Source organism: Eriocheir sinensis, chromosome 54 (assembly GCF_024679095.1).
Source record: "Eriocheir sinensis breed Jianghai 21 chromosome 54, ASM2467909v1, whole genome shotgun sequence".
In the NCBI taxonomy this organism is placed as follows: domain Eukaryota; kingdom Metazoa; phylum Arthropoda; class Malacostraca; order Decapoda; family Varunidae; genus Eriocheir; species Eriocheir sinensis.
This window is the reverse complement of record NC_066562.1, coordinates 1,207,997-1,233,040: the sequence shown is the minus strand read 5'-3', so window position 1 is coordinate 1,233,040 and position 25,044 is coordinate 1,207,997. Positions and strand designations below refer to the sequence as shown.

General features: G+C 43.6%; 2 protein-coding genes across 7 annotated transcripts in view; one reads left to right on the top strand and one right to left on the bottom strand.

Annotated features, from left to right (window-relative positions):
- The window catches only part of LOC126983501 (UDP-GlcNAc:betaGal beta-1,3-N-acetylglucosaminyltransferase-like protein 1), a 46,805-nt gene extending 37,737 nt beyond the window's left edge, over positions 1 to 9,068 (top strand). Inside the window, exons 7-10 of one of the 4 annotated variants that reach the window (XR_007735944.1) lie at positions 432 to 539; positions 1,374 to 1,542; positions 3,734 to 4,432; positions 6,416 to 9,068. Coding sequence is in view for 3 of the 4 variants with exons in the window: in XM_050836247.1 (XP_050692204.1) it covers positions 432 to 539; positions 1,374 to 1,542; positions 3,734 to 3,814 (358 nt within the window). In the remaining variant the exon portion in view is untranslated. Of the gene's footprint in view, positions 1 to 431; positions 540 to 1,373; positions 1,543 to 3,733; positions 4,785 to 6,415 lie in introns of those variants that run through there. The other 3 variants (XM_050836247.1, XM_050836246.1, XM_050836248.1) reach the window with 3 other exon arrangements.
- Positions 183 to 25,044, bottom strand: LOC126983502 (esterase OVCA2-like). 3 transcript variants are annotated; one of them, XM_050836251.1, is made up of 5 exons: positions 24,877 to 25,044; positions 15,858 to 15,985; positions 13,994 to 14,171; positions 12,791 to 13,036; positions 183 to 447 (listed from the first exon to the last, which is right to left on the bottom strand). In XM_050836251.1, exons 2-5 carry the CDS (start codon positions 15,950 to 15,952, stop codon positions 301 to 303), a joined length of 666 nt encoding a protein of 221 aa, XP_050692208.1. In that variant the 5' UTR covers positions 15,953 to 15,985; positions 24,877 to 25,044; the 3' UTR covers positions 183 to 300. The 3 variants fall into 3 exon arrangements, with proteins under 3 accessions (XP_050692208.1, XP_050692206.1, XP_050692207.1); XM_050836249.1 differs by lacking the exon at positions 183 to 447 and adding an exon at positions 4,925 to 5,426 and having other exon boundaries at positions 24,877 to 25,043; XM_050836250.1 differs by lacking the exons at positions 183 to 447; positions 24,877 to 25,044 and adding exons at positions 4,925 to 5,426; positions 21,617 to 21,702.

Sequence of the window (25,044 nt, the reverse complement as noted above, 5' to 3'; positions counted from 1 at the left end):
GTTGATAGGTAGTATTCAGGACAGCATGTGGGTAGTCTTAGACCACTCGGCGGTGACTGAAAAATCCCAGCTTGTGAGGGAGTGGAGAGAGGAGAGGAGGGGAGGGGAGGGGAGGGGAGGGGGAGGGGGAGAGGAGAGGAGAAGAGAAGAGAGGAGAGGAGAGGAGAGAGAGAGCACATCTTACCCTCCAGGAAGATTAGATTAGTTGCTTGTTAATCTTGGATAGAATGGTGTGAGTGGGCCTTTCAGTATGTCATAAAACCTAGTGTGTCACCCTATTAACCAAAATGAACAGCCAGTCTAGTGCCTGCAACCCCTCACGAGTCTCCACCATCTAGGCCGGGCTTCAGGAGCAGTCTTGTGAGGATAGACTAGACCACTGGCTTCTTGCAGACTCCATGTGTTCTTATGTTCTCTTTGTTCTTTTTCAGGGAGACCATCTGGGACCTGAGGATAAGAGAGATAGAGGAACGAGTTTTGTCTTCCTGGGACGGATTCACAATTTGGAATGCCGGAAAACAGGGACGACGATTTTACAGGTACAGAGAGAGGGGAGAGAGAGAGGGGGAGAGAGAAGAGAGAGAGAAGAGAGAGAGAAGAGAAGAGAGAGAGAGAGAAGAGAGAGAGAGAGAAGAGAGAGAGAGAGAGAGAGAGAAGAGAAAGAGAGAGAGAGAGAAGAGAAAGAGAGGGAAGAGAGAGAGAGAGAGAGAGAGAGAGAGAGAGAGAGAGAGAGAGAGAGAGAGAGAAGAGAGAGAGAGAGAGAGAGAGAGAGAGAGAGAGAGAGAGAGAGAGAGAGAGAGAGAGAGAGAGAGAGAGAGAGAGAGAGAGAGAGAGAGAGAGTTAACATTACTTGAACACAGTAACATTCCTTACCAAAAAGATGCATGTAAGGAATTTTACATAAAAAAAGCGTGTTTCTATGTGTGAACAGTAGAATCATTGGTTTTACAAGGAGTAACATAGAAAAGTAATAGACAGACAAAATGTTGAATAGTGACAGTAGGACCATTGGATTTATGTGGTTAGTGAACTGAGAAAAGTTAGTGAAAAGAGAGTGACATTTTATCCCTGAAACATGTAAATATAAATCACTCTTCTCCCCAAGACACTCAAGACTGATTTTTTTTTCCTGCTGAGCAAAGTCACAGAGAAAGTTGTTGTGTTTTGTGTTGATGCCAAGAAAGTTAAGAAAGGGGCATAGATAGATACATAATTGATTAATGAATATAGATGAAGAATAGAATAGTAAAAGTAGAACAACTTGCTTTATGTGGGTAGTGAAAAGAGGAAAGGTAGTTGCATTTTCTTTCTGAGACATAGTAGAGAATCACTTTTCTTCCTGAGACACCAGGGACATTAATCTTCTCCTACAGGTCGCTGAGCAAGGAGTCACAGAGGAAAGTTATAGCATTCTGTGACGTTGATGCCAAGAAAGTTGGCTCCGTTTACACTTATGAGGAGTCTGCTGAACGCCCCAAACCAAGAGTACCCATTGTGCACTTCACAAAGGCTCGGCCACCACTTATCATATGCATGAAAATGGTGAGTCAACACTTTACAGGAGTTTAGCTTAGATTTTCATCTTTCTCTTTGGGACGTATTACTAAACATTTCGTCACCCAAGTTCACATATTTGACAAGACTCGTAGAAGTTTTGGACATTTCCTGAGTACTTTTATGACCCTGGTGGCAGTTTAACCCTTTCAATACGGTGACGCAGACGTCGGCGTCACAGTATGGAAAGGGTTAAAAGAAAATGGAAGAGGAGTAATCCTCTTCTAAACCTCTTAATCCTCTTCCATTTCCTCTTAAGAGGTTTAGAAGAGGATTAATCCTCTTCCATTTCCTCTTAACCCTTTCCATACTGTGACGCCGACGTCTGCGTCACGTATTGAAAGGGTTAACCCTTCTTCTGTACCATGAACCCAAAGAACACTCATTAGAACCCGATTGACCCCCTCTCTGACCCTTAGAAATAGCTGATGTGAGAAGCGGAAATGTCTTATAATACCGACCTTATTCTGATCACTGAAACATGAATACATAGGAAGACTTGTTGGTCTTTTACAAGGGAAGCTGTTTTGCTACTACTACTGATGATAGACTGTGTGGTAGGACAAGATAGATCAAGCAGAGAAGGCTCCTCCCCATTCACCTTCCCCTCTGGCAGCGTGTGGGCAGGAAATACAGTAAACTCTCTGGTATCCGGGTTAATAGAGCCACGGGGGCACCCGGATATGGGAAAAACCCGGAAATGGTGTAGGTCAAGTCTACAGACCCGAAAACCCAACTTTCGCCAACCGAATTTAATATATCGGCACAAATGAAGCTATTTAAGATCACGCCCGTAAGCCCACAACAGTCTTACACGCCCGCACATACGTATATATATGAAACGAGTGCAGGGACGATATGTTATAGCTGTAAAATAGAAAAATATGTTATGGGTTTGCCTACATTTCAGCTGCGCTGCCGCCACCCTGCCCCGCTCGCCCTGAGAATATATATCCTTATTATCTCACAAACAGAGCTACTTAAGCTCACGTCCGTATACGCCCACGTCAGCCCTTTACGTCTGTGCACTCGTGGATATGTGAAACGAGTGCAGGAAGGATGTTTTATAGCCGTAAAAACGAAAATGTTACCGGTGACGTCAAACTACCCACCTTGCCCCGCCGCCCCGAGAATGTTTTACCTTGTTTTCTGCAATATTACATTATCTATGCTAACGCGTGTAGGCAAGCCTTTCCCCATCCACAGTGAATGCGCGGGAGTTGTGGCATCTCTTGCAAATGATAATTAGTGACTTGACGTAAGAAAAATTGTCGGGGCGTTGCGGGGCTCTGCTGGTCAGCATCCGCCATGGCCCCAAGGATGCGGGTGTTAAGATTGGGGTAACTAACGCTTGTACACCTGACCTATATATACGTATATACATTGGCGCCCAAGTAAGAGCCGCAAACACCACACACAGGCAAAGCAATGCCTGGAGAAGGTAGGGCACACACACAAAAGCAATTAACTGGGCCATGGTGAACATAAACAATGGCGTGTGGGGCGCCGCTTGTTGTGTTGTGGTGCGCAAGGTAAAGAGAATTTCTTTACCTTGGTGGTGCCGCCCTTGCAAAGCTTAACCCCTCCTCCCCTCCTTTCTTCCGTCCCTTCCCCCTCGCTCGTTCCCATCTCGCCCCTTTCTTCCAGCCCATTCTTCCCTTCCCTCTACACTTCTCTCCTCCTTAAGAGGCATCGCGCAGACAATTTGAATGATTTTTGTCAGCGCGTGACAATTTTTAATTTTTTTTGGAAAACTGTTTTTTTGGAAAAAATCACATTTTTGAAAACTCCCGGGTACGGGCGAGGTTGGATACGGTGCACCCGGATAACTAAGGGTTAATTGTAGATAAAAGGTAACATCATGTACCTCAGAAAACAAAACCCCAAAATTTTACAGTAAAGAAAGAAATAAGAGAAGACAATCCTAAGTTCAGATGCGGTAAATGTGTTAAAAAAAGTGAAGCTGTTAGATTATTTTTTTGGCTTGTTTCTTTTACTTTTTTTTTTACAACAAAGGAGATGGCTCAAGGAAAAAAAAAAAAAGAGCAAAAAAATAGAAAAAGCCCGCTACTCGCCACTCTTGTAACGGACAAAAGTAAAGAGTAGCCAAAAGAGAGGTCAATTTCGGGTGGAGAGGTGTCTTGACTGATCAGGAAATTAATGAATATCTCTGTTTCAGGAGCTGACAGGAGGGAAATTCGAGGAAAACTTGGCATCTTTATTTCTCCAGGAGGCCACAGACTACCACCTTTTTAACTGAACCACCACAGTAGGATTATAGGAATAGCAAAGTAAGACCCAACTTAACATTTTTCATTTGAGGCATCCAGAACCATCAATATCATCTTCAGCCATTACCTGTCCCAATGTTCCCAATGTTCTTCACCTCTCTGACTGAAGATGTGCACTCCATCCTGCTTCTTGTAGGTCATTAAGAGTAAACTTATTAGATGGTAGTTCTTTAAATCTTCCATGTTGCCTTTTATTTGTGAATTAACAATGGCATTCTTCCAGACTAGATGAAAGAGTAGCTAGTTTACATGTGTGGCAAGGACATTGATTGATATCCTGAAAATTTTCACATACCTTAGTAACAATGCTCAACAAATGTGGGTCTCATGAAGATGTTTTATTGCAGATTGGATTGGCCTTCGGTGTTATGGACTCGCTTGGCATGAGTATATTGCGTTGTTGATACCTGTGCAAAAGGACAAAGATTCCGATCGTCACCTATGCTCCCTGTCTTAATAACTGTATCAAGTCAGCAATTACTCTGCGATGTAAAATCGTGTCCTGCATAGTCTATGAGCGCCAACTCCGGCTATACGGGCGTGTGGCACACTACCCAGAAGTCGACCCTGCTCACCAAGTTCTTTATGTAAGAGACAGTCTCGAGTGTAGGGGGATGAGCAAGTTGATGGATCCTGCTGTGAGGTACTTAGGATGGGAACAGGGCACTTTTTATTTATTTATTTACATGCTTGCTTATAGTGGCAGTAGGCTTTCTTTAGGGGCCTGGTGGTCAGCACAAGCCCATCATGGCACAGGCAAGTGTTTATAGTGGTGACATCTATTCTTGGCTCATTCTGCCCCTGGAGCTCATTCTTGATTCATTTCGACAGTTCTTCTAGAGTTTGGGTTGGGTGGTCTTCAGGGCAGCATGTGGGTAGTCTTAGGCCACTCTGCCTGGAGACGGACCTCCACATTACGCCTCCTTGGCCTGTGCCCCTAGTGACTGATTGATTAAAGGCTCTAGGTAGGTAATGTGTGATGATGATAAGAGCAGTAGTAGTAGTGGTAGTAGTTGTTGTTGTTATTGTTTTGGTTTGTTGAATTTCATGGCAAGAAGAGGAAAAATGAAGAAGGAATACAACTAGTAGATTTATATTTATTTCTTTAACTTTCTATTACATTTAAGAATGCAATAGTTTATGTGACGAAGTTATACTCTCTCTCTCACACACACACACCATTGACTTTTTATCTTGTCTAATCCAAGCAACTAATGAGTAAGTCTGGTTTTAATATTCATACTCAGGAACTTATTCATCATTACTCATGGAAAGACAATCCAAGAATATGACCACAATAGCAGTTAAGGTCGAGGTCATTCATCACGAGGGGTCATCCACTATTCCAGTCACACATGGCAACACTGGTTTAGGATGACCACCATGGTAGGCAAGGTCAGGGTTATCCATCAGTCATCCCTGTCAGTCACTGGTGTTCTGGGTTGCCATGCGTTCAAGAAAGGTGACATAGGCTGCCTTCTGAGCCCCGGTGGCAGGCAGGAAGTGGCCCCCAGGGTGCACTAGTGTCTGGGGGTCACTGAAGTACTCAAGAAACTCCTCACTCATGGGTGCTTCTATCACCTGAAAAGATAGACGGATAGACAGATGCAGGGTAGGATCAACCATGATATATTGGGCCCCAAATCTGTGTGAGGCATATTTGCAAATGGAGAGATTATGCTAAGAATCTTTTGGTCAATAATGATGTTCAGTGCAAGTGGAGAACATAATTTTCTAAAGTTAGATCTCTATTTTTGTCTCTGACATATTATTAATTCAATCAATCAATCAATGGGGGCATATGCCGGGGGGCGCGTCTCCTCGCCCACCCTACGATGCCAAGTCCAGGGGCTCTCTGAGCAAGTCTCCATGCAGGCCCCCTTCCCATCATGAGTATCTCCCAGCAGGATCTATCGACTTGCTCAAGCCATAAACTCTGTGGACATCCTCTTGGCCTCCTTCACTCAGGATTGTCTCTTACAGAGACAACCTGATGAGCAGGGTCAGCTTCTGGGTGGCGTGTCACATGCTTGTATAGCTGGAGTTGGCGTTGACGGACTATACGGGAAACACATATCGAATCAGTCTCACGGAGTAGTCGCCGGTTTGACACATCATTCCAGCGATAACCCATGATTCTGTGTAGACACTTATAAATCCACCTCTCCAAGTCCCAATTTAGTGTCCATGTCTCACAGCCATAGAGTAAGACAGAGAGCACAAGGGACTTGAAGATCCAAATCTTTGTCCTTCTACACATGTACTGACAACGCCATATACTCGTGCTGAGTGAGTTCATAACACCGTGGGCCAGGCCAATCCACCATAAGACTTCCTGGCAAGACCCACCATTGTTCTGAATTACACTAGCAAGCTACATGCATGAACAGACTGTACCCTTTCATCTAACAAGCCTCCAAACACCTGTACCTTGGTCTAGGTCCAGGAGCCATATATTATGCTGGTGCCATAATAATGTGTGCAATTGAATTTGGTATGTTGAGTGAAGCAATTATTTTCATTATCTTAAAATAAATGTAATATTTATTTTTCTCTTGTTTACCCCCTAGAAGTAACATGCTCCTGGGTTGACACAGCATATGGCAGCATGAGGTGTTGTGGAGGGGTGAGTGGGGTGCAACACCTGCTTGTTGAGCCCCATGAGGTCCACAGTTATCCTCACACCTCCACTGGGCTAGGCCACAGCCATGAGGGGGTGGCACAACTGGGACAGGTTGTTGCCAAAGGACAGTGATACATGGCGCAGTGAGTATGTGCACATTATAAGGATCTTCCAGTGACATTACAGAGCCATTGCAGTGCTGGTGGTGTGCAGTGAGTTCCCCGAGTGAACCCCCAGTGTGTCGGCACCGTGACGAAGCCCAAAACCTGGAGGGAAGAACAGGAGTCGGTGTCCCCCATGCCTGCTTACCCCCAGCCATGCCCTCACAAACGGTACAGTGGCAGGCAGTTGGCAGTTCCTGGGATGTACTACTCCAGATGGTGCAACTGTTTTGTAATGAGTGAGAACAGAGGAAGCGGGAGGATGACTTGAGATGCCATGCTGTGGAAAAGCATTTCAACTGACATAGTGGCACTTAGAACACAGCTGTCACAGGCACAGCAGGTGGACACGCCTGAGGACAGTGGTGATCCTGCCCTCGTGTCACTGTCCTCATCCTGTGCGCTCTCTCAGGAAGCCACAATGCTGTCCTTTAACTCACAAGCTAAGGATATGGAGGATTTCTAGGCCACTGCTGAACACCTGAAATGGGCCAAGATGTTTTGGCAATTTTTGACAAAGGTATTATTGAAAGAGATACCTGTCAACCTTTGCTGAGGTTAGGTGAGACAGCAGCACCTCCTTGATCCCTCTCCTCCCCATCTTTCTTCCTCTCCTTATCCTTTTCCTACTCCACCCTCCTCGTGTGTGTGTGTGTGTGTGTGTGTGTTTTTTTTAGAGAGAGAGAGGTTAAAATGACTTCTCTGTGCGGCTGAAGCAGGCTTCAGACGAGATTGACTTACATAAAGCCCACAACCTGGCGTGTATTGAGACAGATGAAACATGCAGTGCTGATTAGCATCAAAGACGAGACAACACTTGTTGGAACTTACATCTGACGCCATACTGGAGAAAGTCTTAACCGTGTGCAAGTTTCACAAGGCTGCCAAAACTATATCACATGAACTTAGGCCACTCCAGTTTTCCACACGTGCCATGTTGGAGTACAAGAGGAGGAAAAAGGACAGCGGGAAACAAGATTGAGACGCACCCAGCCACTCGGGCAAGTCGACGCCGTCCAATGCTAAATGCAACAACTGTGGCTATGGGTCACACCCCAAGGACAACTGCCTAGTGGTTGATGAGCAGTGCTGCACATGTGGCAAGGTGGGCCACTTTGCCAGGTGTTGCCATTCAAAGCTGCCCACAAGTGTCAAGAAGGCACCAAGTGGTCGTGGCAGGCAAGGCAATGTTGCTGTCCATAACAGACTACCAGTGCAGTGTCGTTCCACCCTCATGCAGCGCTGTATACCCTGAACACAAAAGCGCGGTGGATGCAGCTTCACTCAGTGGCCCCACATCCCCAACCATCAAGCCTCGGGTGCAGGCAGGTGACAAATTGGGGTGGGTGGAGTGCATGCATGACACGGGAGTAGATACAGCTGTCATGGGCAACAAGTTCCTCAGTGCACTTGCCTGACATCAGATGACCCTTCCTGGAGTTGAGGCTAAACAACCTTGATGGATTGTTGATGGCCGTCTCCTTAGGACATGGAGCTAGGTGAGGAGGCTGCATGCACATGAGAGGCATGGTGATTAATTGTGGTGCTGCCCTTGATGTATCACCTACAGGAGGCCTGGTGCTGGACAGGATATGCACTGCAGGCTGAGAGGACGCCGTGTACATCAGACTACTATAGGGCGTAACCCATGGCTTCCCCACCACCTGTGACGGCCTAGACTCTACCCTGATGCTTTACTGGAAGGAACGTGACCACTTGTTCCATGATGGGGAGCTTGTGCTACTTGGACCCCGTACTGTGGCTCTCTCCGCCCTCCAACGTGATGTCTTGGCGTACCTTCATGGCAGTCATTATGATGTGGAGGCCACAAAGCACCGTGTGTGCCAGATTATGTGGTGGCCTGGTATTAACTCTGACATCATGAATGTAGTAAGGGCATGCCAGGTGTTCCAACCAAGCCAGCAACAAGAACCCCTAATGTCTGAGGAAGTCCCCTCTATGCTGTTCGAGTGTGTCTCCAGATTTCTTTAGTGCGGCAGGGAAGTCTTTCCTGGTGTACGCAGACAGACTTTCAGGATGGCCTATGGTGGTTCTGTGCTGGTCTGACACCACTGGTTCTGCTACCATCGCCTTCTTCAGGAGATTCTCTTGAGACTTGGGTGTCCCCATGCAACTTCAGACTGATAGGGCCTGCAGTTCACCAGTCGTGACGTTCAAGATTTCCTGCATCGCTGGGGTGTACATCACAAGGTCTCCACGCCGCATTATCCTCAGAGCAACAGCCACACAGAAGCAGTGGTGTTGTCACTGTAGCAGCTGGTGATGAAAAAAGCTCCTGGCACCACCGAGGACTTCGATCACTGCTTGCTGGAATTACGCAACACACAGCGACTGGACGGCCGTTCCCCAGCTCAGGTATTATTCACACTGCCACCAGCTAACACTTGTACAGTCACCCCCAGTAAAGCACAAAGGACTTATGGCTCTTTCCTTGGACCTACTATGTAATATAAACTTGATACAGGGTTAAAGTGTTAGTATCCAACAATAAAATAAAAGATAACAAAAGTGGACATGAAAGGGAGTACAAAACAATGCACTTAACCCAACACAAGTCACATGGTTCATGGTTAGTCTGGTCCCCATCACCTGAGCAACCTGCCAGCTGATAGTACTAAGTAGTTATTTTTCTCCTAGTGTTACATATAAACTCCACTAAAAACATCCTTGGTTTATAATATGTAAAAGGCTTCAAACAAAACAAAAACAAGGTCAAGGAGGCAGTCAAAAAAGTAATCCCCTTATTTACATGTATTCCCTATGGGAAAAATGGGTTTGTAATTCATTGCTAAACTCTCCAACAGTGGGGGTTGCCTGCACATTCATTCCAGCACACCCCACCGTATACCCTTAGGCCAGCGGTTCCCAACCTTTTCCGGCCATGCACCACCTCCCAGGCGGTGACCGAGTCCACGCACCCCCGCTAAGATTTGAGCAGTACTACGGTCTCGTCGATTTCCTGAAATTTTGTCCATTTATGTACGAATTTTGTGCTCGCAAAGTATGAGGCTCTGAGTGATGGCTGTTAAAACTGAATGAAAATGCACCTGGGGGTGGATGAATGTGCTCAGAGTCTGGATAAGTTTCAAACACAAAACAGACAACTCCACTGAAGCGTACAGCATACATTAGTTTTAAAACAATGGCAGTTAATGTGTTTGAAATTTTAATGACACAAAATCTCCCATTACATTATTTTTTCTCCTTACGCACCCCTAGTGATCAGCTCACGTACCCCCAGGGGTGCGCGCACCACACTCTGGGAACCGCTGCCTTAGGCTATAGGCTCCTAAGATGATTTGTGGCTCAGACACCTCTTGAACTTATTCATGCCCAGGGTAGGCATATAGATCACTTTTTTAAGACTAAAAGATAGATCACCTACAGAGATAGATGAATAGGTACAGTCGCAGACAGAAGTGAAGACACAGATTTCAGAACAATTCAGTCAGCTGGCGAAAACTGGCAACGAATATGTAGGTACCGTTAGTTTGAGTACCGGTAATACCGGTCCTGAGAACTCCAGTACCAGTAGTACCGGTACCATATATGCTGTCAGTATGTATAATAGATAGGAAAAGTTGGTGCCAGAACTTTGCTAATATCTACCGTTAGTGTTATTAGATAATGAGTCTTTTCATAATACCAATATACTGATTTTTTATGTAGAATGTAAGTACTCAAAGAGAAAGGGCCGGCACACTCCGGTACTGGTACCAGTACTAACGGTACCAACGATGGTGACGCACGCAGCATGGGTCATGCTTTATTATTTATTTATTTACCTACTTATTTATTTATTTATATATTTACACACACACACACGAACCATTAGGCTATTGATATAATCCTTGTAAGATGTGTGTAACCTTGCATCGTAAGGTATTCCCTACATTGCATCATTTTCCATGGCACCCAACACATCATTATTAATATATATATATATATATATATATATATATATATATATATATATATATATATATATATATATATATATATATATATATATATATATATATATATATATATAAAGCTAATAATAACTTTTATAAGAACATGTGTGTAGCCCATCATCCCAAGGAGTTCTCCCTACACTGAACGATAACGTTTCATAAATCTTCGTCCATTGTTCTTCCACACTCAAATAGTATCATTTTATCATACGAGTTGAAATCATGTGCAAGTATTAATGTTGATTATTGATTTTATGCTACGGTTTGATTAAAAGAGTTGGACATTATAGCAATATAAATAGCGGAAAGATCAGCCATTGGTAGTTGCCAGAAAGCAAAGTCAAATGAAGGGGGAAATTCGGCAATTTGGGTGAAAATTGTCTGTATGGTGTCGTCACTCTTCACCCAACCGGGGTGACTGGTTGCCAGGCGCATAACGCCGCGTAAAGCAGATTTAAATGGCTGGACATTTAAATGCCTTCGCTGCTGACACGCCCTCTTATCCACTAAGCTTAGTTTTCCTTGTATTTCTTTCGTTTTTTCTGCTTTTTTCGGAATTTTTCTTATTGATAACGGTGTACGATACTTTGGGTCTGTCTGGTGAGGAGTGGGAGCAGTTGGGGTTCCGCATGGCCTTGGGCTCAGTGCGTGAAATAAGACGGGAGTGGATGTACGTACTCTCTTCACGACATTCTCTATCTTCCAGGGTGATGACTTTTGTGCGTTTGTTTTGTCGTACCGACTATAGTAAGTGACAATGCCACGTACGAGTGCAAAAAGAAAGTCGAAAAGTGAAGCAGGCCGCCAGAATATATTGAAAAGGTGGAAGAAATGTGACGATACGCATCAGCCACCCTCCCAGGAGGGTGTCAAAGAGTTCACAGCATATACGCCACGGAAAGCAGTAAAGAAGTCAAAGAAGAAAAGCAAGACAACACCTGGCCCTGATTACCAGCCTGGTAATTTCTAAACAAACTGTCTTGGCAACAATGAGGTGGGGTGGGCTCCACTGAGACCCAATGAATATGTTATTTTCATTTTAGATATATATAATATATATATATATATATATATATATATATATATATATATATATATATATATATATATATATATATATATATATATATATATATACATATATATATATATATCAAAAATATGTTATATAACCTAATATGATTATAACACGGGACCAGGAGCCTTGGTTTCTTTAGAGGTCTACCAGGCAAGGGAGAACTCACCTTCCGTAGGGGCTATACAGGTGACATAAACGTGATGTAAACATGGCCTGAACTACCTAAACAACCACTACCAACCTTCCAGGAATGGCCGAAGAGTTATATAAGTAAATATTTGGATTTGGTGCATGTTGGAGTGATTGTTATGGGGTATTGAAGATGTTCACACAAAAATGCGTTTTTCTCAAAACTTGTTTTTGGCACACATAATGTTTAATAACTCTGTCAGTAATTGACCAATTTTAGAAATTCAAGTATCAAAATGATCACCACCCTCGTGTTTAGTAAACGTACTATTATCACGCATTAATTTCCTCAAATAAATTTATGACAAATTTATACAACTCGAATTTTTGACTAAATAAAAAGGTAACATTTTGCGGTGTAATAAATTTGTTGTAACTTCAGCCAGGTGTCCGAAAATAGTACCATAGGTACTTTATTGTGTATATTATCTGTGATCAAAAGGAAATTGCCATACTATTCATAGTTTTGAAGTTATTACGTAATTTTGAATGTCTTTCGTCAATTCCAAACATAACGCACTGCACAAAAACTACGGCAGCTTTCTTTACCATATTACTGGTATAGAAGCACTGCATATTAATACACATTGTGTAAAAATATTATTCACCTAGGTGAGAAAATAAAGGTAGGAGGACCCAAAAACTGATATCAGTGCCAAGCCGCCGAATTTCCCCCTTAATGACATGATAATTGTTTTAGCATTAAGTGGATATTTTCACCTCCAACAAAGTAGTTATCTTCTTTTGTTTATAAGCAAGTGTTATTATCAGGTATTTTACAAATTTATTGCTTGTGAATCAAATTAAAAAGGAAAACTCTTTAGTGCCTGTGAACGAAAGTTACTGAAATCTGTGTCTTCACTTCTGTCCGCAACTGTACAGTAGCTAGATATATAAATAAATCCTGGGCTACCCACCTTGTCCTGCAGGCCATAGACATGCAGTGTTGGCAGTTTAATCTTCTGTGAGTAGAGGGCCTGGTGTGGCAACGAGCGTGACCTGAAGGCAGAGGCAAAGATGGCAAACCTGAAGGAGAATGGCAACTTTCCCTGCTGTTGGAGGCCACAGAGGAGCCCCAGCATGGCACCCCCCTGGCTGAACCCCAACAGGCCATCAAACGGACCATGCTCAGCCACGAACTCTTCTATGGCCCTCAGGGACTCCTGAAAAATAAATAAATGAATAAAACATATTACACTACTACTGCTACTACATGTTATTGCTGATAGCATCAGGTGGACTAGAAAAACAATTTATAGAGGTACTTGTACTGCTTCTACTACGAGAGTCATCCCTAGAGTTATTCCTAACACCCAAACACAAATTAGAAATTCCATCACCACTTAATGATGGCCCTATAATAGCCTGCAACCTGTTATGTCTAATGATATTCATCTATACATATCAAAGAGCATTACAGTACATTATGAACAGTATTTTATGTGTGAAATGATGTAGTGGAACAAAGGAAACATGCCAGTGCTTTGCCAGCCTACCAAAGAGGCTCCCTGCTAAATATTACTCTCAAGGCTACCCACTCACAGCATCTTTTACACACATGCATCATAATCTTTAAAAACAAACTGGACCTGCATGAGACTGTAAGACAGAAGACGCACCCTCTAAGAGTGCTGACTCCTAAGCCTCTTTAACCCATCCACTTCAATTCGCCAACCAGTGTCCAAACATGGGTCATGTCAATAGTTCAATATGGCCACTGGTGTCCGTGACCCACAACCCCTGGTTGGAGTGGCCTTAGTGACATGTGGTAATCCACCACACATGACCCAGGTCAGCCTACCTCCACCACTAATTGAGGAGAAACATGTCACCCTTGCTCCTGAAGCCACATGTATATCTATTCCTGTGTGTGTGTATTTACCAAGCTTTAGTATACAGGGCCTGAGCTACAAATGATCCCATCTCCATATCTATCACTGTACAGTCATTCCTTAAGCTGTTTGACATTCTTTGCTATCTGGCATGAGCTTCCCCCTGTTTGTGGTGGATAAATGAGGTTCTACTATACCACTCAGTCATATTGAGGGTATGTTAGAAGGCTTTCAGTTTGCTATTTCAGCTTCAATGTATCATAAACACTAATGCCTTTTTTCCTTCACCTCATAACCCTTAACACACTGGCTCTCATCCTGAGCCTTGAAGTAGTCGTTCGGTTGACTGAACCACCAGCCACTCCCACCATCACCACCATCACTGTCACCATCAATGGCTTCCACCGCCGGCACTTTTAGCGGTGACGTCATACACTCAAACTCGGCGTGTTTCTTAAGTAACTTTCTGTAGTGAGAAGAAGAGACATTAAAATGGGATAAGGTTAGGTAACAAGTCTATGTGATGAACAAAGGGTACCTGATGTTGATGGAAAAAGCTCAAAGTAAAATTTAGCACAGCAAATTCCAGTGTGTGTTGTCCCCCAGTAAAACAATTGCCTGTATGATACTGTCTCCGCAAAACCCATTGGATATCAAATCATTCTTCTTGAACAGATGGACTTGAACGTGAGCTTTGTGTGTCTTTTTCAGAGCTGAATGCATATGCGTGACATGCCCCCCAGACATCCACCAAGCTGTGGGATACCTCTTTAGCTGACTGGATAAAGCAGCTGACTTTCTGTTTTAAGGACAAAAAAGTAGTCATCGGAGTCATTGGACCTATCAGCCTTCTGAGGATTTGGGCCAAGAAGGCCACAGAGAGCATCCCTGTTAAGATTTTTTGATTACAGGTATGGCAAAATCAAGAGAGATGATGAAAAAGAGGAATATGCCATGAATCGTCCTGTAGAAACTTCATACTAAGTTTGAGCAAAATTTCAGCTGTAGAGCCATCAGAATTAATGAGGGTTAGGAACGATGAAGTAAAGTTGTTGGGGATATTTTGGGCCAGATGCCAGAAGTTTCTGGAAGAGCTGGAGTAACAAGATTTTGACAGTTTCTACTGATTAGTTATTAGCAAGTCAATGAATAGATTAGGTTCAGTTCCAGGCAGAAGTAAAAAATCCTGATAAGCTGGAGTTCAATGGCTTTTTACCATGAGTAGAATTTGTGTGGAATGTGTACCTCTGTTTCAGAGACAATCACCTTTGTATTGCGCTGGGCACACACAGACCTGGAAGCAGTACTCTTCCCATGGGTAATTGTAAAAGTACATCATCAAGCATCAAGCATGATGGGGCCACTATAAACACTTGCCTACGCTGTAACAGGCTGGGGCTGATCATCAGGCCCCACCAAGAAACCCTACCTACTGGTGCCATAGGCAGAACGTGAGTCCTGAGGCAGTACAGGAGCAACAAGACAGAACATGGTTAAGATCAGAGGAGCCCAATAGAGAATAGTTTAACAGTGTAAGTTGAAGGATTATAAATTAGGAAGAGGTCTAGGGTGTTGGGTGTATCTCCAAGGCGGTCAGGGATATGTGTAGGACGTTGAACAAACTGCTCCAGATAATTAAGGAGAGCAGAGTTGTAGGCTTGTTCATCAGGCTGGTCAGTGAAAGAGGATGAAGATTTCAGCAAAGGGAGTCAAGAATTGCCCCCACTGAAAAATTCAAATAGTCCAAGAATTTAATATATAAATTCTAAAATTGGGTTATAGATAAACAGTAGAAGCATTTAGAAATAGAATGACCAATAATATTTGTCTTAACCAGATGGTGAATGTTACATAAGTTAATGAAAGGAAAATCAAACTAAAAAGACATCTCTTTGGGTCACCACCAGAGAAGGGGGTGAGACCTAGGGATGTATCTGGTCCCCTTCACAGTTAGGGAATCTGAGGTGGGTTGATTTCTTTGCCACACTGTTGATAAAATTTTGGGGATATGGTGTGTGTATTTTGTGCAGACAGATAATGTGTAATGTAGACAGCAGATTCAAGTTCTCTCATTGCACACACACACACATCTGCACATATTTTCTCTCTCTCTCTCTCTCTCTCTCTCTCTCTCTCTCTCTCTCTCTCTCACCTAAATGCACCAGTCTTCTCCCTGAAAGTCTTGCCAGTCTGTCTGTATCCATGCAGACACAGCACCCTCAGTTTGGTGTTTTCTCCACTCCCCATAATGGCACACTAATTCTTCCTGTGCTCTCTGATCTGAAATGGTACTTATTGTCAGTACTCAGAGAGGTGGTTATTGTAAGAGAAAGTGAAGTTTGAGTGGTCTATAGTCTACTGAGAGGCCTGCTGTCCTGACACATATTAAAAGCAACAAAAGCCAATATTATATACTAGAAGCAACAAAAGGGCTCTTATTGTCAATATGAACTTATACAGTGTTGAAAAGGAATAGCAAACATCCTTATGATTCGAACTCTGGGTGTAAAGTGGAGCTTGGCATGATCATTAGCAACTGTAGAGGTTCATGTCAGCAGGAGGTGTCTGAAGTAGCTTTTTGTGTGTGTTTTGGGACCATAGTGAAGCTGGGAATCAAAGTAAATGAGAAAAAGCAGATCGGTGTGATAGGAGTCAAGGGAGTACCTCAGTAAATTAATGCCCTCTGATTTTTTAAGTGGTGATTAGCATTAACCTTAAGAGTTGAGGTTAGTTTTTTTTCAACACATCCCTTAAAATCCGTAATCGTTCCGAAATGGAAAGTAAAATGTTACGTTCATTTGTTTTATATTTGGCTGTCTGAATGATTGAGCAGATAAAATTTGGTATTTTTGAAATTGTAGAGAGTGCATTTTTCAGTCATTCACAAAACCAGTCCGTAAAATTATATACCTAAGGGTTGTCCTAAAATACTCGTAAAGTACGTGACGTAACGTCCCTCCCACCTCCTCCTGCCTCCACCACCAGTGGGCAGCGGCTGTCAGTCACAGAAGGCTAGAGATATATACTTGGGGCATTACATCGTGTTTCAGGACGACCTATGACAATACACAATTTTATGGACTGGTTTTGTGATTGACTGAAGAATGTGCTCACTTCAATTCTAAAATATTGAATTTTATCTGCTTGACCATTCACGCAGTTAAATACACAACAAATGGTGTTCTGCATTGGTTCAAAACAGAACGCAACATTTTCCTCTCCAATATGGAACAATTCTGCATTTTGAGGAATGGGTGGCAACCATAAATATGATGCAAGCATACTCCATCATGTATTTCAAACTAATGTATGGAGAACATAAAGGTGTATATTCTTATAATTAGATTCATTATAAAAAGTAAAAAATCTTAGTGCAAGGGAGCTAGTGCTCATAAGGGGATGCCTTTTCTCTTAAGGTTGTCAGCATGCTGGTCATAGTTATATTTAAATGCATTTACGCTGCCACTGTTGATGACCCCTTTTAGCAGTTAGTTCCAGGGGTTCACAACTCGGGAGAAAAAAACATATTCCTCTTATGGGTATGGTGCCTTGGGTTTAGTAGTTTCATATATAGTATACATTTTTAAATCAACACCCCTGACTTCTGTGCTCTGTGCTGCCCCACCCACACCACAACCACCTAAACACGTCCTGCACCGCCTGGGACACGGCAAACCACCGCCGTGACAACACACTCCGTCTATAACAGGGTCAGAAGAGTGCAGACATTGCAGGAACCTCCTGGAGGCGAATTTTCCTTTTCTGTGCGGGTATGCGGCTTTCACTCTTGAATAGATCCGGTTACGGTAATATGTACTTTATGAGAAGTCTGCCTCCCCCTCTGCCACTCCAGCCACCCCTACCCCCCCAAGACAAGCCTGGGGAACTGTGGGGAACTGGGGTTTGTGGGGGGAAGCCAAAATCACTGAAAATTGGGCTTCCAAAATTTCCCTAGAAAAATCCCTAAATTAAGGAAAATTCCCTAGTCTCGAAAGTAAGGAAAGTCCCTAACTTTATAACCTAACAGCTAACAGGGGTGCTTTGCCCCCCTGCTAACCAAGGGGGTCTGCGCCCCCCCTGGACCCCCCCACTTGTATGATGCGCCAGAAAATCGTGTTTCTTTTTTTTTTGTTTGGTGGGGGAGCATATTTAAACTACTACAACCAAACTTTACAACCTGCTAACAAGGGGCTTCGCCCCCCTCGACCTGTGCAGGTAAAACTAGAGAAGTGCAACAGTATGTGTGACCTTGGAAAGGTTATTATTCTCATGGGGACAATACAGATAACTCAATTTATGCGAGTATTCTGTCCTTGAAGAGGTCGTGTAAAACAAAAACAATGTAAATCAAACAAGAGGTAGGTTTCTATTGAAAAATAGATATTCACTTCATTCAGTGGAGAGAGAGAGAGAGAGAGAGAGAGAGAGAGAGAGAGAGAGAGAGAGAGTATCCATATCACCGAGATATCCACTCAGGCACTCAGCCTCACTCGTGTGAGGAAGAAATGAGGGACACCATGAGCGACTGGCTGGTATTGGTACCAGTACCAAGCCGTCTGGTACTGGTACCGAGCAGTCTGGTACCAGTACAGTATCGTATAGCTGGTACCGTTAGTACCAGTACTGGTACCGGTATCTGCCCACCCTATTATTGAGTAGCGTGGCGGCGTGGGCATAGCTGGGCGTTATCGCGATACTTTATCACTGATAACAAAATCGGATTATCGACCATCCGCTACTTATTTAAATATATATTGGTATCTTCGTTACTTTTGTAACCAAACTAGCGATAATCGCTACTTTTTTTCCGCCTCTCAGAAAAAAAATGTCTCCTTACTGTGCGTGCGTGGCCCGGTGTTGTATGAAAAAACTTCGGGGTATGAAATATCTTCGGTGATGAGATTTCATACTTAGGTCATGAAAATGAATACACTAGGTTATTTTTTTATGCTACTCAAAAACCAATATATCATAAAAATCATTTAACTTTGCCCCAAAAATGATTATTCACTGCCTCAAATTTGATATTCCATATTCGTTGGTGAGCATGTCATGGTATTGAAGGCACCCGGTGTTGTGTTATTTGGTGTCCCATCGTCAAAAGCTGGCGCTTTTGTGTACAAACACTGGTCTCTCGTGAACTGCGCATGCTCAGACCATTAAGTGTAGACCTGTACAGTCTCACAATGTTTTTTTAATACATTAAGAGTTGCTGGAAAGCTGAATCAAACATACAGTACCGCCATCCTTGCTGTTTCTAGAACGACGTACACTCTGTACATATAAATACAACTCGTACAGAGTGTCGTTCTAGAAACAGCGAGGATGGTGGTAGTGGTACTATATGTTTGATTCAGCCTTCCAGCAACTCTTAATTGTGGTTCAAAAGCTTTGTGAGACTGTACAGGTCTACGCTTGCTGGTCTGAGCATGCACCGTTCATGAGAGACCAGTGTTTGTAAACAATTTTTGACGGTGGGGACGCCAAATACCACAACACCGGTTCAGGCATTTTTACTATTACCGTCCACATGTACATGTCAACGTGTGGTTTTAAGGTTTTGTAAGTTTCCTAAAATACAGATAATGAAAATTTGAATTCATCAATGTTGTTCTATCTGAAATATCAATATAGTATCGTTTTTGCCTATTGGACTTATCGCTAGCTAGTATCGGAATTGTGGATTTATATTGGGTATTGGTTATTGGTTATCGCCTATATTTGTGTCTCTAGTTAACGAATATTGGTTATCGCCATTAAGGTTTTTCATTATCAGTTATCGGTTATCGGGAATAAGGTTTTCTGTTATCGTGCCCAGCTATGGGCGTGGGTACTGTATTGTTGTTCAAGTGGCGCACGGGAAGAACTGAGTTCAGCTGTGTGGCTGCGGCACTGTGTGAGTCCAGTTGAGTGAGACATCTGGTGGCCACTCCATAAAATATTGCGTATAAGTGAAAAAACGTGTAAATTAAACATTTATTTGGACTTTGGACCCCGCGTTATTTTAAAAACGCGTAAACCAAATGCGTTAATCGAGAGTTACCTGTATTGGAGATGCGTACGTGCTTGTCACAGCTTGATGCGCCCATGAGGCGCCAAATAAGCGCATTCCATGTGACGTACACATCCGTTTCACTGTTCGAATATGGTGGATTGAAAGACAATATGTTTAGGAAACTTTCCTCAAAGTTTCAGGATTTGGAAATTTTCCCAATTTTAGGGAAATTTTGGAGGCCCATATTTCAATCAATTTGCCTTCTCACACCCAAAACCCAGATTCCCCATTGGTTCCCAGGCTCTCAATATAACGCTCTCTAGGCGGTTAAGTGTTAAGTGTGCAGCGCATTCGATATGACACGTCCGTGTCACTTCGCATATGGTGGTATTCAAGGGAGTCGGCTTGGGGTTATTTGACGGCGCAATATCGTGCGAGGTGCCTCCTGAGGGATACCAATAAAGAGGCTAAATAGTCAGTTAACACTTAGAGAGGTGAAGTAGATTAAAATTTGAGGAGACTAAAGAAGAGTTGAGTGTCAATGTATCCGTTCAGCGTGGCGGCCCGGGGAATACTGAGAGGCTGCTCCCGTGCTACGTGGCAGCTGGCAGCACGATATACCCCGCGTAGTAATACATCATGAATATAATTGTTTAAAATTATAAAATACAAATATTTGTGCCATTTTTGCTTAAATATAGAGAAGAAAATAATGAAGAATTCGTAAAGACCGTTTTATGTCCAAAATTGGAATTCATAAAGACCGTTTTATGTCCAAAATCGTAATGATCCATGCGTATTCTGGATATTACTGACTTAGGAACTAGTTTGTATGGTGCACTGCAACAGGACTGACCCTATAAACTACCACCCAATGAGCCTTACATCTGTCCCATGCAAAGTTTTAGAGAAAATCATAAAGAAGGCAATTGCAGACCACCTAGAGAAAACAAGTTTCTTGAGTCACCATCAGCATGGTTTCCAGTTTAGTATGTCATGTCTAACACAGCTCTTGGAATATTTCATGGACCTTGAGGATGTGTTAGATGAGGGTGATTGTGTTGATGTGGTATACCTGGACTGCCTGAAGGCATTTGACACAGTTCCCCACACTCGGCTACTCTGTAAGATCAAAGCTGCTGGGATTGATGGTCAGGTGGCAACTTGGCTCAACAGCTTTTTGAGGGATAGGCAACAGCGGGTGGTTGTCAGAGGGACTGCTTCCAGCTGGAGAGGGGTTTGGAGTGGAGTGCTGCAAGGCAGTGTTCTTGGCCCTGTTCTCTTCCTAATATTTGTAAATGATTTGCTCAGTGATGTTCAGTCGTGTGGGAAGTTATTTGCTGACGACACTAAATTCTACAGAAAAATATGAACCCAACATGATAAACACATTTTGCAGACTGATCGTAACAAACTCCAGGAGTGGAGCTCTAAATGGCTCCCAAGTTTCAATGAGAATAAATGCAGTCATGCATATTGGGAGGAGAAATATGGGCCATCAGTACCACATGGGAAACATCCCCCTAGTGCAGACCCAGGAGGAAAAGGACTTGGGCATTCTCGTAACCCCGGATCTAATACATTCAGCACAGGTGGCTAAAGCGGCAGCCTCTGCCAACTCAATGCTGGCGAGAATAAAGAGTACATTCACTAGTCTAGATGAAGAAATAATGCCGCTGCTTTATAAATCTCTTGTTCGTCCCCGTATGGAGTTTGCCATCCAGGCCTGGTCACCATACACCAGGCAGGATATTGGAAAACTAGAAAAAGTCCAGAGGAGAGCCACTAAACTGGTGCCCACTCTGGCCCACCTTACGTATGAAGAACGACTGACACAACTGCAACTTACTACTCAAGAGGAGAGGAGGATCAGGGGAGATATGATTGAGGTGTTTAAGATCTTGAAAGGCTTTTACCATGTTGGGGGAGATGAAGACTACCTAAAGCTGGCTGCCCCTAGGCACTTCAATCTTCGGACCCGAGGTCACTCCCTCAAACTGGAAAAACCAAGACAGAACGCACAAAAGAAATATGTTCTTCTCCTCGAGAGTGGTGAATCGGTGGAACAGTTGGCCGGAGGAGGCTGCAAGTAATGAAAGTGTTAATGCATTTAAAAACAAATATGACCAGCATGTTCATAGCCAATTGAGAAGAGGCAACCCTTATGAGCAATACTAGCTCCCTTGCCTCTTATGCCATCACTAGGTAAGCAATCGCTAGGTAAGCAACTGCAAGGCAGCTATGAGGCTCAGTCTGTCTATAGAGCCCTGAGTGAAACAATAACAACGGATTTAGAAAATTGAAGCCACCCAACGCAGCACAATACATTCTCGGAGCTATTACAGCCATATCATCCCCCAAAAGATTAATAGATATATGGCAGGGCCAGTTAGGTTATAATGTTTGGTTGTATTAGTTTAAATATATTCAGCATGCGGTGTGGGCCGTCAAAAATTACGCAGGTATGCAACGCGGGACGGAGTGGGGCGGCGGCAGCCACTACGCTGGACACCTAATGGCATGCCCGACACTTGTTAACAAAACGGCTATAAGGTTATATTGGAATAGATTACAAGAGTATGCATTAGGGAATTTTCTCTGATTTTGGGATTTTTCTAGGGAAATTTTGGAAGCCCATTTTTCAGTGATTTTGACTCCCCCCCCCCCCCAACCCCAGTTCCCCAGGCTTGTCTTGGGGGTATGGGGGCTGGGGTGGTGGAGGGGTAGGCAGACTTCGGTAAAGATTCGTATTAGGTCCGTGCCAGTATCTCATAATCTACTTCATGAAACATCAGTATCTCTTCATATACGAGGGACGTTCAATAAGTAATGAGAAAATGTCAGGAGAGATACTATTTATTTTCATAAGCTTACAAAACTTTGTCTCCTTCAAAATAATTGCCTCCCACATCTACACACTTTTGCATGCGTCTCTCCCATTCCTGGAAGACCTCCTCAAAGTCCTTCTTCTGTAGTCCCTTCAGGTAACTTTCCGATGCCTCTTTCAGCTCCTCTGTTGACTGGAATCTGGTTCCCCTGAGGCTGTCTTTCATACATGGGAACATGAAGAAGTCGCAAGGAGCTAGGTCAGGGCTGTAGGGTGGGTGTTGTATCACTTTCATTCCCCTGTTGGCCATCCAAGTGGTCACCAGGGTTGACTTGTGGCATGGGGCATTGTCCTGGTGGAACCACCACTGACCACTCCTCCACTGCTGAGGCCTCTTCTTCCTCATCTTCTCCCTGAACCTTTTCAGAACAGTAAGATAATATTCCTTATTGACAGACTGACCCTGAGGAACCCATTCAATGTGAATGAGCCCCTGGGAGTCAAAGAAAGGAATGACCATGGCCTTCTCTTGTGACTTGCTCATCTTTGCCTTTTTGGGCCTGGGGGAGTTTGCGTGCTTCCACTGAGCACTCTGCCGTTTGCTCTCAGGGTCATAGGTGAACACCCAACTCTCATCACAAATCACTACCTTATTCAGGAAAGCTGAATCAGCCTCTATCATTTCGAGAATGTCAGTGCAACATTCCACACGAAACTGCTTCTGGTCGTCGGAGAGGATCTTTGGCACGAACTTGGCACAGACTTTGTGAAGCTTCAGATCTTCGGTCAGAACTGTCTCTACTGTGCCAGTACTAATGCCAACAGCTTCAGATATCATCCTCACAGATATTCGACGGTCTTGCATCACTAACCTTTGCACTTCCTCAATGTTTTCCTCCTCTGTGCACTTTTTGGTGCTCCAGATCTGGGTTCATCTTCAACTTGTTCATTTCCTTCAGAAAATCTGTTAAACCACCGGTAGAAACTTGCTTGGCTCATCCTTTCATCCCCATAGGCTTCTTTTAACAATCCATAAGCTTCTTGTTTTGTTTTCTTAAGTTTAACACAAAATTTGATGGCGTAACGTTGCTCCATGTTTCCTTGCATCGTGACACGTGCTCGGAGATCGGCAAACCGGATCAGACTGGTTCCACCACAATCACCGCGGCGCTCAGACCTGCTAACATAGAAAGTTGCCAGTTGGTAATTTTATAGAGTATATGTATGTGTACTTCTCCATGAAAAAGTATTTTGATCATACCATATTTAATGTCTCTCCTGACATTTTCTCATTACTTATTGAACGTACCTCGTATCTTTTCTACAAACCTTCAACAGTCATGGAAACGCTTTGAAAATCCAATTCAAGGACTTTTTTCTTTACTCTTGAAAATAGGGAATAATGTTTATGAAAGCGCGTCGCCTCCTCTGGTGCTGGCCGCGGCGACGCTGCACCCGCCGCAGCCGTAAAATAGCTCGCAGAGGGTTTGGGGTCGGGGAGCATATTTAAACTACTCCAACCGAACTTTATGACCTACTAACGGGGGGGCTGCACCCCCCTGGACCCCCCCCCCCACATGTATATGTGACTTATTTCAGCGAGGAGATATTTCTCGCAACACCGGCTGCAGCGCCGCCGCGGCCAGCACCAGAGGAGGCGACACTTTCGTAAACATTATCCCCTATTTTCAAGAGTAAAAAAAAAGTCCTTGAATTGGATTTTCAAAGCGTTTCCATGACTGTTGAAGGTTTGTAGAAAAGATATATGAAGAGATACTGATGTTTCATAAGGTAGGTAATGAGATACTGGCACGGACCTAAAACGAATCTTTACCCAGACTTCTTATGAAGTATTACCCAGGTTACATTAGGCTGGGTTTAGTCGGGGTTATTTAGGGTAATTTTGAGTGGGAATCACAGTGAGAGTATTCTCCAAAACACCCTGTGGTTGGTTTAGAAGCTACGGGTCAGGTTAGGTTAGGTTTAGATTAGTATAAGTCACATGGGTAATTTTGAGTGGGAATCACAGGTGAGTAGTATTTTGCAGAACGCCCCGTGGTTAGTTTTAAATATACGGTTCAGGTTAGGTTAAGTTTGTTTTAGTTAAGTTTAATTTTGTTTAGTAGAGGTCACTCGACGTTATTTTGGGTTATATTTAATTTAGTGGAAAACCCAATGAATTTTCCAGGAATATGCCGTCAGGGCGCTACACTGGCACTCCCATCTCGCCTTAATTCATGTTCCCCAGACCCGTAACCTCCCTGCCAGGTGACCCCCGCGCTTATCCGCCTCCCTCCAGGTGAACAGAGCGCCAGCTCGCCACCAGTGACTCAGTTACCAAAAATTTACCATCAGGTTCAGCGGGTTGAGTTGAGGCCGCCTCTCAAAACACCTCGAACTTGATCGTGATGTCACACTAGACTTAGGACTTCCCACGTGGAGGAGGAGCCAAGGATTATAGAGGTTTTGCAGTGACGTCATGAAATGGCGTCGTCTGCACCTTGTGCGTCGTCTGCA